General features: G+C 49.9%; 1 protein-coding gene across 4 annotated transcripts in view; it reads right to left on the bottom strand.

Moving 5' to 3' along the window:
* LINGO1 (leucine rich repeat and Ig domain containing 1) overlaps positions 1 to 16,567 on the bottom strand; it is a 190,157-nt gene that overhangs the window by 65,881 nt on the left and 107,709 nt on the right. Inside the window, exon 1 of one of the 4 annotated variants that reach the window (XM_033160119.1) lies at positions 5,214 to 5,277. The exons of 1 other annotated variant lie outside the window; for it this stretch is intronic. In XM_033160119.1, coding sequence (XP_033016010.1) covers positions 5,214 to 5,219 — 6 coding nt within the window. In that variant the 5' untranslated portion in view covers positions 5,220 to 5,277. Of the gene's footprint in view, positions 1 to 4,398; positions 4,457 to 4,738; positions 4,763 to 5,213; positions 5,278 to 16,567 lie in introns of those variants that run through there. 2 more of the 4 variants (XM_033160122.1, XM_033160121.1) reach the window with 2 other exon arrangements.

Raw genomic sequence — 16,567 nt, 5'->3', positions numbered from 1 at the left:
TTGGATTGAGGGACAGGACATGAATCTCCCTGCTTGGTCCTCTAGGAGAAGGATGGAGCCAGAGGGCTTAGGAGGCACAGCCAGGGGGCTGCCTTCACTTTCCCCAGCACCTGATGCCTGAGGTGCTGATCTCACCCTGCCTCAGAGCAGAGCCAGCCCTGACCTACATATGCAGGTTGTTCCAGTGCACGGCTCATGGGGTGCAAGAGGCAGCTGAGTTGGTGCACCTCAGGAAAACATCAGAAGAGCCTGGTTGGATCAGACCAAAGGCCTCGCATGCCCAGCATTCTGTTCTCACAACGGCCAACCAGATATGCACCTATGGGAAGTCCACTGGTAGCGCATTAGTGCAATAGCCCTCTTCCACCCTGTGCTCTCCAGCAACTGGTATTCCTCTGTCCATGGGGGTAGCATGCAGCCATCACAGCCAGTAATAACTGCTGAACTGTACCGAGCCAAAGAAAGCCAAGTAATACATCTGTTGACGCTGAATCAATTAGCTTTAGCCCAATCACGGCTGAGAACTATTAGAATCATTTACTGTATTCTTATGGAACAGCAATTGGCAGCAGCACAATGAAGCCTAAAGTCCCATTTTTCAGATGGGAAACATTGAGGCTCATAAAGCAGGCACAGAAGTGCAACCTATGTAAGAACAAAATATCATTCCTGTGTATGTCTACTACTCTCACGCTTCACTTTTCATGGTTACTATGGTTTAGCTGTTGGGAGTCAGAAGTCCTCACCAACCTGTTGCAAATTATCCAAGAATCTGCCAATAGATCTTGCTCTTCCTTCAGCCCAGGAAGATCAGCAATAGCAGGCATTGTGTCTGTCTATCATCCTTCTAATTGAAGCATCCAAAAAATCACTGCAGGATTCCCCAGAGCAGCCTTTCCCCAACCTGGTGCCCTCCAGATGCTGTGCACTATCAGCTCTGGCTAGCATGGCCAATAGGGACATAGGAGGAAACTGCTTGGGGCCGAGGGGGTCTTCACCCCTCCAATAAAATATTTGAGCCCCCCCAAAAAAGTTAATGGGCATTGCCATTCAAATGGTGTGCATACACTGCATCATGTGATCAATTATGTGAGGCAGAGCTTACCCTGACCCCAACCCCCATATTTTATTCAAGTTGTCACCTCTGGTTAGGGATAGTGGAAGCTGTAGGCAAATAAATAAATAAATAAACAAACAAACAAACAAACAAACAAACAAACAAACCTGGAAGGCACTAAGTTGTGGGAGGCTACCCCAAAGGCAGTCTAAAAAGCCCTGGTATGCCATGCAGTAGAATTTAAATTGTTGAAATGCAATGGTATATTGTGGCTGCAAAATGCAATGCCATTCAGTATACTGTACAGCATAACCTGCAATAACAGCTAGTATTTTTGACAGGCAACAGCTTGTGAGTTGTCATATTTGAAGCCTGCCAAAATCAAAAGCCTAAATAGTGCCCCAAGTTTCAAGGTTTCACATTCAAAGTGCAAATTCAAGGGTGCCTTCAGCATTTTTCTTTCCAAAGAAGCCTGGTGAATTCTGGAGAAAAAAATGGTGGATATTCATTTCTTCTCTACCAGGAGGTCCTTGGTTCATATTCTGCCTCTTTCATAAGCTCAGTATACTCAGTGGGTGGGCCTAGGCAATCCGCTTTCTCTTTGCCTCAGTCGCCCCATCTGCAGTATGGGAACAATAATACTTACCTGCTGCCTTATACAACTGTTGTAGGTGAAGTGCTCTGGACACTCAAAAGTACTATATAATAAACATGGGCACTGAGCTAACAACAGTTAAGCACTTTTAAATGTTATTTATTTCAATTTAAATATGTGCTCTCTCGCCCATTTAATTCAGCAGTTGGTAGTTGCTGGATTGCATCCTAAGTTGGTGTAGGCATCATAGCAATATCAATTTCTGTGCATTTTCAGCTGTTTTCACCACTTCTTCATGTCCTGGGGTCTCCAGGTTACTCTCCTGCATGTTCTAATTCAGTCTTCCCCAACTGGGTGAGGATGACCTCATAATCCGTTTGAGCTTTTTCACTCCCAGAGAAACCCCTTATCCTCAGGCCAACGTGCCAAAGTGGCCCACTCATATGAGGAGTTGCCTGAGTCTTTTGCACAGATGTGCACCAGTTGCTGACGTACACACACACACCTTGTGTGTCAATGTGCCACATTTCCATTTGTATGTGAGTTTCTTTGTCCAGAGGTCAAGCAATCTCAAACAGATGAATACTTTGAGTTGAGCTAGCTCTGGTGATGGGGAGTTGGCAAGCTTTCAAAACACGCAGAGCCCTTCTTCTCTGGAAGGGGGCTCTATAGACAAACCATAGCCTACTTTGAATCTCTGGTGTATGTAGATCCAGAGTGGCTGAAGCAACCCAGTCAGATGGGTGCCATATAAATAACAAAATTATGATTAAAATATTACTTGGGAGCTCAGAGGCAGAGCACAAACTTTGCGAGCAGAAAAAGTCCCAGATCCAGACACCCCTAACAGAAAAGGACCTCAGGTACCTGGGCTGAGCAGGGCCTCCGCTGAAGCCTCCAGAAGCCACAGCCAGTCCAAACAGCCAACAATGCACAATGAGCACAATCTACCATGAGCGAACGCGTCAGCTTTTAAGGCTCATGTACTGGTTGGCATCTTCTGTTTCTAGATGCCCCATTCTTAGTACCAGGACATGGCCTGGAATGCCAGAAATACAATCAAGGTCGTGCCACTGGGCATGCGCAAAGTCATTAAGCCACAGCAATCAGCCCACAGACAACAGAGAGTGTTGGGGTCAGATAGCCAAGGGGCACAGCACATTCTTTGCTCATAGAAGGTCCCAGGTTCTATCCCTCAACATCTACAGTCCAGGCGACCAAGTGATGAAATATCTTTTAAGTCAGATTCTGGAGATCCCAGCCAATCAGAGCCCACAGCACTGGGCTAGGTGGGTGAACAGTCTAATCTGCCATATGGCAGCTTCCTAAATGTGATTCCTAGGCAGCTTCAAATCTCTGCACAGCACTGTGCTTTTGCTCTCTCAGGCTGCAACTGTTATGGTTTACATTTTTGATGCTTTGGTTTCTTCCTTGTTTGTTATATTTGTACTTAACTAAATCAATAAGAAGGAAAGGGGAGGGGGGACTAGGCACTTGCTTTGATAGCAACATGGCCTTTAACTGCCTCCTTAGAGTTTAGGACCCCCAGGTAAACAATAACCTTAAACCCAGCTGGCTGCTGGCCTGGACACCCAGGGGAACTTTGCTTCTGCCGACCCTCCCAGTTACATCCAGCAGAAGGTGACCAATGTTCAATTCCCAGCTCTCAGCCCAGGGGGCCAAGGGGTCCATCAGGGCAACCCTGAACAGGCCCAGCCATTCACCCTGATGCCAGGGGAACCCTGTGCAGCCTGTTTCTCAGCCCCACCTAAGGACCTCCACCTGCCCCTGCTTCACACACTTCCTCCCAAGGCGATAAGGGGGTTCCGGCTAAAGATGTGGGGGCAATGGCTGTGCAAGAGATGCAGCTCTCCTCACATGGAGACCTAAGGCTGGGGCAGCTGATGTCGCCACAGGGAAAGCCAGTGGGTGATTTTGTCGAGGGGTGGGGAGATGGGGAGAAGGAAGGAAGGAAGGAAGGAAGGAAGGAAGGCATTGTCAAAAACAAAAAAACAAAAAAACCCCAAAGCCTCCAGCTCTGAGGCATCATCATTCAAGAAAACATTGTGCCTTGGCTGCTGGTGGGGGGGGGGGCTCTCTCGACTCATCCTCTTGCAAGGTAACACATTCCTGCACTCGAAAAGGACTGACCCCCAACGACACCCTTTTCTTCTAGACCCCTTGTCTGGTGCGCAAACACATCCAGAGAGACAGAAAGAGAACTGGCAGGTCTCCTCTGATAACAGATCTGCCCCGAAGCACCCAGTCCCTATCCCTTTCTACAAGGCAGTCACACACACAACCATAGAAGATCGGGACAAAAGAGAAAGGGACACGCATTGCATAAGAAAAGGCGACCCAGAAACGCTCACCTGGGACAAAAGACCCAGAGATGGTGCAGAAGGGAAAGGCAACACATCAACCCCCACCCCGTCCATTGCAGGATCCACCCAGAGAGACCTCTCCTTTTTTACCATTTTAAACCGTCCTTCCTTAGTCCAAAAATAATACCACATAGGACCATTTTACACCCTAACATCAATTCAAGCAACACATACACAGCCCCACATCTGTTAACACGAACACACACCTGGCAAAGGTAAGGGGGGGGAGGCATCGCTAGACAATAAAGACACCCAGATGTCACTCCCAAGGAACGCAGCTTATCCTGTATGTACCCCCCCCCCAAAAAACACACACAACTGTTCTCCTGGTGCATATATAAAATAAGCCAGTGCTTACTAACCTCAGAGCAAATTCACCCAAAGCCAGCAGGCTCCATAGGGCAAACCCCGAAGACCCAGGAAAAAAGGGGGGTGATGGTGGGCTATTACTGCTTTTTTAACAGCTAGGAGCCCCGAGACTGCATGCTAGGAGGGTGGCTGTGGACGGGCTGGTGCAGATTGCCCCTCCAACATCAGCTCCCAGAGCAGACCCCCTCAAGCTCACAGCTGAACCCCAACCCCCTCCCAATTTGGTGCACCCCCTTCCCAATCGAGGCAGGAGCAGCCCACCCGGTTCAATCAAGCTGTGGGGTGGGGAACAAAACAAAACCCTAAATCGCGGGAAAGGCAGGCAACCATTGCCCCGAGAATCTCAAAAGAGCCAGGAACCCTAAACCTCCACAGCCCCCCGCCCTAATTCTGAAAAGGATAAATACACGCACATCTAGTCTAGAGCGGAGTTCTGAACGGGCAAAGAGGATCTCTCCGCCCCCCACCCCCGCACCTCTAGCAAGCTCTCCATCGCCACAGCATCGAATCTGGAGCACTGTGTAAAAAGGCAGCAAACTGGAAGCCCCCCCCCCCGCTCCCCCAAACCCCTCCCTCCTATTAAGCCTGGCTCGGGTTTCTCCGGCACCAAATCAGTCGACCCCCGCCCGCCCCACCACCTATTACAGCGGAGCAGCACAATCCCAGGAGCCGCGAATTATGCCTTGACACCCCCCCAAAAAGATCAAATCCGGACCAGCTCACCCCTCACCTTCGCTCCAACCCCACCCAGACCCCCGCTCCCGTTTCACCAGCCTCCCCCCCCTCCGGTTCCCCGGGCGCCCCTCACCTGCATCTTTCATGCTGGCCGCCCGTCTCCCTCGCCAAGAAATGGCATCGCCTGCTTCGCCCTCCCTCCCTCGAGCGCCGCCCGCCCAGTGCACCAGCAGCGCTGGCTCGCCGGCCGTCCTCGCTCGGGACTCGGCGGCGCCTCGCCCTCTTCCCGGCACAACGGGGCCACCGCCCGGCCCCTCCCGCAGGCCAGCGGCGGGGCTCGCTCGTCTCTCGTCAGTCTCGAGGCGCTACTGGCTGGCAGCCCGGGCGCGGCGCTCCTGCCTGGGCGGCGGCGGCTCCTCAGGGCGCCTGGCGAGGGGCAGGTGCGACGGCGCGCTGCCCGGGAAGAGCGGCGGTACACGGGGCGCGGGCGCCGAGCAGCAGGCAGCCGACGGGAAGCGGCGCGCGTCGCCCCGTCGACGCGCAAGCGGGCGGCGCGCTGCGCTGGGACGGTCGCCGCTTGGAAACGGGAGAGAGGGAGGGACGCGCGGGGAGGGGAGGGCGGAGGGAGGGAGGGAGGGGAACCACCGATCAATGGGGCCGCCTCCTTCCTGACTGCAGGGAGGGGGCGAGGTATGCTAATCGCCGCCGGAACAATCCAGGTGCGCGCGGAAGGGGAGGGGGGGTCCCTGGATGCGATTGGGGGGGGGCCTCAAAGGCAAAGCAGGAGGGAGCCAGGCGCGGAGTCCATTCTCCGCTCGCCCGCCCGCTTTTTCCGCCGCCCTCCCTGTAATGATCTACCAAGCCCGGAGCGAGCGAGGCGGAAGGAAGAAAGCCAGGAGAGCGGCGGGAGGGGCAGGTTGATTCTGGGTGTGGAGATCTGTCTCTCTGTCTCTGACAGCTGGGAAGCCCAGAGATCTCAGAAAGAGAGGGAGGGGGTCTTCTTCTTAGGCGGAGATCTGCCTAAGGAAACGGTGGAGAGACATGGGAGCGAAGACGAGCCTGCTGGATCAGGCCAGCATCCTGCTCTCACAGTGGCCAATCAGATGCCCCCGAGCACAAGCGCCCTCACCCCTCCTGAAGTTTCCAGCAACTGGCATTCAGAAGCGTTGCTTCCTCTGACCATGGAGGCAGAGCAGAGCCATTGTGGTTGTTGGTGGCCACGGAAATCCTTCTTCTCCATGAATGCCATCCAGGTTGGTGGCCATCACCGCCTCTTGTGGAAGCAGCGAGCTCCATCGTTTAACCGTGTGCTGTGTTAAGAAGTAAGCTTGTTAATTCTCTAAACAGTCATCAGCTCTTCTCTGTTGTGAGAAGAGAGAGAAAGAGGAGGGAGAGTCACAGAAGCACCCAGATCCCACCCCCTCTGACTGCACACCCATGTTCTTCAGCGCTTTTGGAGGGGTCCAAGACCGTCATGAGCGTTTATGTTGGGTTGTCTCCCTCCTTCCACGGAAAGGTGTGTGCAACCTTATTCAGAGTTTTGACACCTCTGAAATTCTAGATCTTCTCCTGCAGTAGCTCTTTGTAACTCCCCAGGCGGAGTGCACACACAGGCATAAAGGTAAAAGGACCCCTGACCATTAGGTCCAGTCGTGGACGACTCTGGGGTTGTGGCGTTCATCTCGCTTTATTGGCCGAGGGAGCTGGCGTTTGTCCTCTGACAGCTTCCGGGTCATGTGGCCAGCACGACTAAGCCACTTCTGGTGAACCAGAGTAGCGCATGGAAACACCGTTTACCTTCCAGCTAGAGCGGTACCTATTTATCTACTTGAAATTTGATGTGCTTTCGAACTGCTAGGTTGGCAGGAGCTGGGACGGAACAACGGGAGCTGACCCCATTAAGGGGGATTCAAACTGCTGACCTTCTGATCAGCAAGCCCTAGGCTCTGTGGTTTAACCCACAGCGCCACCCGCGTCCCCACACACATGCATGCACACACACAAAACAGCACAGTTTGCAGGGCATTCAGAACACACCCCTGATTGGGCAGTGGGAACCTGAAATCAGCTAGGCAAATGTTGGAGGTCCTACTGGGACTGGGCGGGCTTCGGTGTCTCCTGCAAAGTGGTGCTTAATGGTCAACGGTGATTTGGATGCAATTGCTCAGTTATGAGAAACAGCAATTTGGATAATTGGGAAATGGGGGCAGGAATCAAGTTCTAACTACATGGCCAATGTTTTCCATCCACCTAATAAGAAATCCAAACTAAAGATTTGTTTTGTAAATGGGATAAGGTGAAGTTCTTGGAACGGGCACATGGAGTTCAACGTTTGTTACAAGAACTGCAGCTGATCCCCTGGTCCAATGGAAGTGCCTGGATGAGCTGTTATCAGCAGAGACATGGGAAATGTCTAATTTTGACAACAGCCATCCCAATCTGGAACTCTCCAGATACTTTTGACTACAACTTCCATCACATCCAATGTTCTATAAATGTGCTGTCTGGGGTTGATAGGAATTGTAGTCCAAAAACATCTGGAGGGCACCAGGTTGGGGAAGGCTGTCATGCAGGATGGAGGCAAAAAATAGGAACATAGGAAGCTGCCTAAAATCACCTTAAGCTATGTCCACCTAGAGATGTCTACCTTGACTGGCAGCTGTTCTCTGGGGTCTCCTGCACAGAATGCATTTTTCATCACCTGCTACCTAACCCTAAATAGAAATGGCAGAGATTGAACCTGGGACCTTCTGCATGCCAAGCAGCTGCACTACCACTCAGCTATGGCCCTTCCTTTGAGCTGCTTGTTCACCCAGCCCAGGATCATCTGCTCTGAATGGCAGCAGCTCTTCAGTCTCTGACAGGCAAGTCCTTCCCATCGCCTGACCAGTTTAACTGGAAATGCCAAGGGTTACCCCTGGGGTGTTCTGCAAAGTGTGTCTCCCCACCACCACCCTCTTTCTCTCTCACATGCAATAATTTAATGATCTGTTAATCCCGTATGGTTGGGATGAGGGGACAAGAAGCATTTTACTCCGCATTCATTGCAAGAAGGAACATAGCAGTCTCAGCACCACTTTATGGCCATGTGCTGGCTGCTTAAAATACAAGGCATGTAGATTTCACTTTGCCACAGCCAACAAAGACCTCCTCCCACCCCCTGGTTGTCTGCAGAGCAGGTGGCTCTAGACAAACGAAGCTGTCTCCATGCAGTCTGTGTGGGGTTCATCTTAAGAGATGAAGCTGCCTTACCCTGAGGACCAAACTGGAGGTGGGATGTTGATCGTCTTGTTAGCCCTTGTGTGTGTGTTTAAATAAATAGCAAGCTTGGGATGTGGGTTGGCTAGATTGGGATAGACTCAGTTGAGATTGGAATCTCTGGCCACTCCCTGCTCAGAGGCAGCAATGCTTCTGAAGACCACCTGCTGGACACCACAGGAGGGGAGGGGGCTCTTGTGCTTGAGCCCTCCTTGAGGGTTTCCCACTGGCAAATGGTTGGCCAGTGGGAGAACAGGATGCTGGGTGGGGTGGGCCATTGCCTGATCCAGCAGACTCTTATGATCCTGCAGTCCCAATCTTGTTCAGACATCCCCCAGGGCCTGCTATTGGAAATCTATATTGCTCAGGTCTTGCTTGCAGGCTTCCTACAGATTGGCCACTGTGAGAACATGCAGCACAATGAGAAGAGGATGCTGGACTAGATGGGCTACTGGCCCCATCCATCAGGACTATGCTTAGGCTCTCATCCTGCAAGTGATAACGATGCGAAAAAAATTCTGCCTCGTTTTGCCCAGAGTCAGACCCCATGTGCCTGGCTTGACTGGCAGCAGCTCCCCAGGACCTCCATTAGACCTGCTGTTTGGGAACATATTAATCAGGGATGGCAGGAATTGAACTCGGGGCTCTCTGCAGACCAAGCATGGTCCCTGCCATTGGGGTGTGCCACAGAGCTCAGAGGTAGAGCAACTGAAAAAGAAGGCTCTTGACTAATGAAACTCTCCTTTAGTTGCCCCTACTTTATCTTACCTGATTATTTCATTCAATAGAAGTGATTTGCCAAATGAAAGCTCTCTAACAGTTCAAGAAAGAACATGGACTAGTTGTTCAGAAGGAATGTGCTTTCTTTTCATTCTGTGATATTAAAGTACTGAAACCAAAGGGATTTTGAGGATAGACAGGTCCTCCATTTGCTGCCTATTACTTTATTTTTGCTCTGCTTGATTAGGACTGGCCCCTGAAGTTTTAGTTCAGGGGTGAGGATATATATATATATATATATATATATATATATATATATATATATATATATATATATTATTTTAATTGATAAATACAGTACACACAAACACACATCTAAACACAAAACAAACACACTTAATCAAAAACTAAACTAAAACTCAAGATACAAAACTAAACATAAAATTACAATTTCATAAAACTTTAGGCTTAGGCAGCTGGGTATGTTTAGCCTGGAGAAGAGAAGGTTAAGGGGTGATATGATAGCCATGTTCAAATATATAAAAGGATGTCATATAGAGGAGGATGAAAGGTTGTTTTCTGCTTCTCCGGAGAAGCGGACACGGAGCAATGGATTCAAACTACAAGAAAGAAGATTCCACCTAAACATTAGGAAGAACTTCCAGACAGTAAGAGCTGTTGGACAGTGGAATTTGCTGCCAAGGAGTGTGGTGGAGTCTCCTTCTTTGGAGGTCTTTAAGCAGAGGCTTGACAGCCATCTGTCAGGAATGCTTTGATGGTGTTTCCTGCTTGGCAGGGGGTTGGACTGGATGGCCCTGGTGGTCTCTTCCAACTCTAGGATTCTGTGATTCTATGACTTCCCTCCACCTGTGTGTGACTTCCTTTGTTTTTCCTTCTTTCATCACTGTGTTATCAATATTAATCTAACTTCCTATTCTTATACCCATTACGTCTCTGTTACTTCCTCTATAAATTTTCATTTGTTGCATATTGATATATTAATACCAGAACAATGTTTTTTAATGTATTCTTTGACACATGTCCACTCCTCTATCAGTTTTTGATCTGCTTGACCCCTCACTGCTGCCGTAAGTCTTGCTAATTCTATATATTCACAAAATTTTATTTGCCATTCCCTTATTGTGGGAATTCTCTCTCCTTTCCAATTTTTTGCAATAGTCGCAGCCATTGCGTATAAAAAAACTTTTCTTTTCTAGCAGCAGGGATATCCGTCAATATTATTCCCAAGAGGAATGCCTCTGGTTTTTTGTTACATGTTATGTTAAGCATTTATTTTTTTTAAGTTCCTCTTGGATGCCACTCAGGGGTGAGGAAATTGTGGTCCTCCAGATGCCTCTCCATTCCAGCCCGCAGGAGGATCACAGATCTGGAGGATCACAAGTCCCCCTTCCCTCCTTTACCTGATCCATGGTCTGAGTAAACGGAACAAAGCTTCCATCCCTGCTCCAAAGCCGAGTTCAGAGAGTGTTCTTTCTAATTCTTGTTCCTGGATCCCTTAGTGGGAGGAGAGTCAGCGTGGCACCTTCAGGTGATGGAGGGTCACAACCTGCATCATCCCTGACTGCCTGCCCTGCTGGCTGGGGAGGTCCTACTTCATCTGGACAGCACCAGGCTGATTTAGCATCATCACCATCAATTCTGTTACTTTACTCACAAAAGTGACTTATGGTTGTGAATTGTAGTGACCCTTGTAATAATAATAATAATAATAATAATAATAATAATAATAATAATAATATCTATACCCTGCCCATCTGGCTGGGTTTCCCCAGCCACTCTGGGAGGCTTACAGCATATCTAAAAACATAATTAAAAACATCAAATGTTAAAAACCTCCCAATACAGGGCTGCCTTCACCTGTCTCCGAAAAGTAGTAGTGTTCTATATCTCCTTGACATCTGAAGGGAGGGTGTTCCACAGGGAGGGTGCCACTGCCGGGAAGGCCCTCTGCCTGGTTCTCTGTAACTTCACTTCTTGCAGTAAGGGAACTGCCAGAAGACCCTCACAGGAGGACCTCAGTGTCTGGGCTGAACAATGGAGATGGAGACGCTCCTTCAGGTATACAGTACTGGGCCGGGGCAATTTGGGGCCTTAAAGCACCAACACTTTGAATTGTGATTGGAAACACACTGGGAGCCAATGAAGATCCTTTAGGACCTATGTTAGATGGTCCCAGCGGCCACTCCCAGTCTCATGATCCCTGGCATGCAACCTGTCCAATAAGCAGCAATGAGTCTCTGTCAGCTTCACGTATGTTTATTTACAAAGGAAAAAACACCCACAGCAAAACTTCCCGCCCTCTCTCAGCAAACGAGTTGCTCAGTCTGACTCAGAATCCCTCCCCCAACAGGAAGGACGCCAGAACCGTGCCTTTCTCCTCCTCCCCTTCTGCAATTCTCTGAGCCTCTCCAATCTCCTGGTACGGGGACTGAAAAGCTGGCCTTCCTCCTTCCACCCTCAGTGGACACTGTCTCTGTCTCTCTCTTATCTGCTGGCAGGCCGGCTTCACTGTGGCTGCCTTCCAACTCTCCTTCACCCTGAGAGCTAACGGTGTCTTGCTTGGGAAGGAGGGACAGACAGCTGTCTAAACTCAGACAGACAGCTCTCAGCTGAATAGTCGGCTCCTTGCTCAATGTCTGAGGCTGACCCTTTTGCTGCTCCCGGGGGGGGGGGGACATTTCTGACACCCAGTCACCTGTCTAGCTACTGAATTCTGGATTAGTTGTAGTTTCCATGTCACCTTCAAATGCAGCCCTACAAAGAGCACATTGCAGTAGTCCAAGCGGGAGATAACCAGAGCATACACCACTCTGGCGAGACAGTCCGGGGGCAGGGAGGGTCTCATCCTGTGCACCAGATGGAGCGACAAGGGAGAACTATCTCAGTGCCTTGGGGGTGGGGAACCAGAGTGTTGAAGTGCCTTCCAGACTAATGCCCCCTATCTTGGAATTCACCCATGTGTGCACGCGCATGTTGTGAAAGGGAAGCAGGCAGTTCCAGCTCCTCTTTCTCCAGGCACATCGTTGACGTCTGGCTTCCAGCTTCCCATCCATCAGCAGTGCCTGCTGGCTTCCAACAGAGGGCGCCAGTGTGGCATGCACAGAGCCCTTGATTTCTGGGCTGACACCACAGGAGAATCATCCAGGGATGAGAAAGCGGGAATGAGCCTTCCTTGAAGACTCCCAATAGCGTTGCTTTGCCTTGGAGCTGCCTGCCCACCTGCCTCGTCCTGAGGACGGGTTGGAGGAGAAGAGCATTGGCAGCACCCGCAGAAACAGCCATGTTGGGTAGATGTGCCTGAGAAGCAGGAAAGGCGGAAGGCAAGGGGTGCGTGGCTCTTGCTCAATGGACAGGAGAGATGGGAATGGGTGCCCATGGCAAAGTCTCCACCTCACCTTTTTCTTGTCCTGTGTGCAGAGCCTTCTGGGCATTTTTGGTACAGCAGTAAAACCACACACATAAACATGAACCAGATTTTGGAGATCCATCTCTCACATCAGGCCCAGCACATAAGAAGCATGCTGCTGGATCCCACCAAGGGTCCTGTTCCTCACAGTGGCCAACTGGACACTTCCTGGAAGACCACAAGCAGGACATTATTGCACCAGCCCCCCCCCCGGTTGGCTCCCAGCAGCTGCAGTTCAGAGGTTGTTGTTGTTGTTCAGTCGTGTCCGACTCTTCGTGAGGTAGGTAGACTTCGTGAGGTAGGTAGGTACCTTCGTTCAGAGGTAGACTGTCTTTAAATCTGAAGGTTCCGTATAGCTGTATCATTAATAATAACTTTGCACAGGTCCATTCTCCTGACCAGTTTGCCTTCTTTTATAGCTCCCTGCAGTTTGCCTTAATCTCAGTGGGTGCCCTGGCACTCCTTCTCGGACTCTGAAGAGGAGTCTTCTACCACATCTGGAAGTTTCAAAAGCTTTACTAATGAAGTTGCTACAGTGTCCCAACCTAGCACTGCAGTTACAAAGAGGTCACCCACCCAGCTCCCCTTTCTCCTCCCATTCTTCCTCAGCATTGGACTACCCCCTCTAAAGAACGTCTCCATGGGACTCCTTAAAGTGGGAGGGGGCACACCCCCATTTCCATAGTTGAGCCAGTGGCGCCTATCTGGAGAGACGCGGACTCACTGATTTCCCCGCTAGTCTCTCCGTGAACCCTGTTTACACAGCTGGCGCTCATGCACTCCCAGTCTTTTGTCTTGCTTTTCGCAGTGCAGTCTGTGAAGTGGCTTTCCATTTATTTATTGATCTCTCAAAGATCAAGTCTCTAACCTTTGTGATTCCAAAGACATGTTTGGCAGCTTACAGGGCAGTCGGGGGCAGGGTCTGTGGTCCTCTTAACTACCATCAGGCCCAGCCAGGATGACCAATGGTTAGGGACATAGGAGCCAACTCCTAGGGGCTGAGGTCCCTTCGACCCCACCAATAAAATATTTGAGGGGGCTGGACATTGTCATTCAAATGGTGTGTGCGGGGTAGGACTTACCTGGGCCCTCCCCCAATATTTTATTTATGTATGGGCATCATAGTTTAAGAAGGATATGGACAAGCTGGAAGGCATGCAGAGGAGGGTGACCAAGAAACTGAGTCTTGTGAGGAATGGTTGAAGAAGATGGGTATGTCTAGCCTGCAACAGAAGACTCGGAGGAGATATGAGAGCCGTCTTCAAATATCTCAAGGGATGTCACATGGTAGATGGAACAAGCTTGTCTTCTCCTACTCTGGAGGGCAGGACTCGAACCCATGACTTCAAGTTACAAGAAAGGAGATTCCGACTCAACATCAGGAATAACTTTTTGATGGAAAGAGCTGTTTGACAGTGGAATGGACTGCCTCGGATGGTGGCATTTTCTCCTTCACAGGAGGTTTTAAAGCAGAGGTTTGATTCTATCATGAATCTTTAGCTGAAATTTGTGCATTGCAAGGGGTTGGACCAAATGACCCTTGGGTTCCCTTCCAACTCTACAATTCTATAATTCTACCATTATTATTTGTTAAATTTATTAGACACTATTTTGCCGCAGGGAACTCAAAGTGACTTTACAAAAAAATGTGGTGGGGACCACCAAGACTGCCTCATACATTCATTAAAACCAACACTGTAAATTCAGCAGGAAGGAAGAGGAGGTGAGAATGAGATGGGCTGCCCATGATTGGCTCCCCCGGTGGTCCTCGCTGTCTTCTGCCCCAGCTGCCCCAATGGGCACCAGGTGTGCTTCCCTGCACCCCCTTTGGACTCGCATTCACCATTCATGATAGTGAAACCCCCATAGGGCTCTGGTTCCTAGGGGGCTTCATAGCTGAGGAGGGATTAGAACCCAGATCTCACAAGCCCTAGTCTGATCCTCCAACCGCTCCAGGGTGCCTTGTGCATATAGCATGGGCTTACAAAAGCAATCGCAAAGCAGTAAGAGCTTTGTGGGCTTGCCCTCCCAACTCCTCTCCTCAGCTATTCTGCAGGTTTGAGTCATCTTTTTGTGCAAAAGTGTGAGGTGCCCACACACGCATTTGTCCGCAGCCCCGACTGGCAAACGGCCCCTGGTGGGCTGGCCAGTGTGGCCCTAAGGCCCAAAAGAAGTTAGTCAGCCCTGCTCTAAAGCCACAGACTTGGATCCTAATGGCTCTTCTGCCCTCTTGCTTCCCCCCCTCCTCTCTCTGCAGTGCCTACAGTTCCCGGAAGCTGGATCCTTGGGGCTGAAGAACTCTAAACCTGCCTGCAAGGCAAACTGTTTGGGGTGTTGTTGGGGGGAGAAAACCCCCCATGTATGCAAATGCACCCTCTGCCCACGTAAGAGTGCTTTAGGGCCTGGTGTTTCAAGTGCATTGGTTTGAGATGCTTACAGAACAGGCAGCATCTCAATATTTTAATAAACAAACCCATTTGACACTTGAAATGTGTATTTTTAGGATGCACTTACTTCCATAAATGAAAGTTGTTTTCAACTGTTTTTGATATTGTGTTTTAATGTTGTATTTTAATGTTGTAACCTGCTCTACGACCTTAGGCAACCTGAGAACAGCAATTATTTGCTTGTGGGTTATTTATACCATTTTTGGTTGTTGCTTTTTAAGAAACTCAAGTCATTGCTTGCTTCTGCCCATGAGATGAAATGGAGCTCGGCTCAGCTGCTCACTTACCAGAAGCAGGAAGCTCTGCTTCCTGGGCCTCTGCTGTCCTCAGCTTCTCAATGGGCCAGGCCACCATCCACGTTCTGAGGCCTCAAGGCCCCTCTCTTGCTGTTTCTTCAGACATATCCTTGGCACTTTAAAATCATTAATAGTAACAGCAACACTTCAGAGGAGGTGGGGGGGAGGTGACTCGGTGTCTCGGTAAGTATAATGAAGGGAAGTGGGCGTTTGGGGGGGGGGAGAAGGGGGGAAAGGACAGCAAATGCCAAAGCATCTGTGTGTATTTGTCATTTGGAAACATATTGGAGAGAGTGGGAGGGAGAAAGGGGCTTGCGTGAAGGGGGGCGGGGAAATGAGGTGGGCAGGGAAGTGTTGCAGATGGGGAGGGGGACATGGTTAGGTAAAATTTCCTTTTATACTGACAGAGGACCACATGAAAGAGAAAAAATAGAATTCCAAAACAGGGGAAGAAAATTGCTATTCTAGGACGTTTCCAAGATCACAGGGTTGATTCCTTTCCTGTAAGTGACATTTACTATCACTTCAGCTGAACAGATTTTTGCACCCGGTGATAAAAAGATCAAAGACAAGATGCCAGATTGATGCACCTGCGCAGTCCTGCTGTCTCTAAAATCAATGGAAAGTTTTCTTTCTTTCTTCTTCGCCTTTTTTTTTTTTAAGCCTAAAGCAAATCTCACCAACAGACAATCCTGGGCAATTGTATAGGGTGCCGTTTCAGAAGGAGGAGCACTTTAGCTGCTTGGTTGTACATAGGTGTGGCAGATCTGGGTGCTCAGCTGCAGGGAAGGAACACAGTTCAGTGGCCAAGCACATGGTTGGCATTCAGAAGGACCCAGGTTCAATCCCCGACATCTCCAGGTAGGTCTGGGGCAGACGCTCTGAAATTCTGGAGAGCTGCTGGCAGTGTAGGCTGGTCAATATTGACTTAGGAGGCAACAATGATGTGAACCAGTTGAAGGCAGCTTCCCTGTGTTCTTCTGCAAAATGTCTAGGGCTGCATTCTTATGCATACTTAACCTGAGCCACCTTGAATCCAACAGGGCTTCAGTTTGAACAGGTGTCAAATTGGGCTGTGTCAGGAACTTGGCCCCCCCAGAACACAGCAGAAGAGTTGACCTCAGAAACTGAACTAAGTGAGCAAGGGGCCAACTCTGCAGCTGAGACCTGTTTGTCAGAGTTTAGAGAGGACAGCCTGGCCCCCCTCCTTCTCAGGGAAGAAGCTGTTAGCTCCTAAGGAGAGGAAGAGTTGGAAGTTGGCCCGAGCGTTGCCAGGCAACCATCAGATAAGCCAGAGTCTTCGGGGAGTAGGGAGGAGAGACAGGCCAGCTGTTCAGTC

Source organism: Lacerta agilis, chromosome 9 (assembly GCF_009819535.1).
Source record: "Lacerta agilis isolate rLacAgi1 chromosome 9, rLacAgi1.pri, whole genome shotgun sequence".
NCBI classification, from domain to species: Eukaryota; Metazoa; Chordata; class Lepidosauria; order Squamata; family Lacertidae; genus Lacerta; species Lacerta agilis.
The sequence above is the reverse complement of the archived record's forward strand: the minus strand, read 5'-3'. Positions and strand labels throughout refer to the sequence as shown.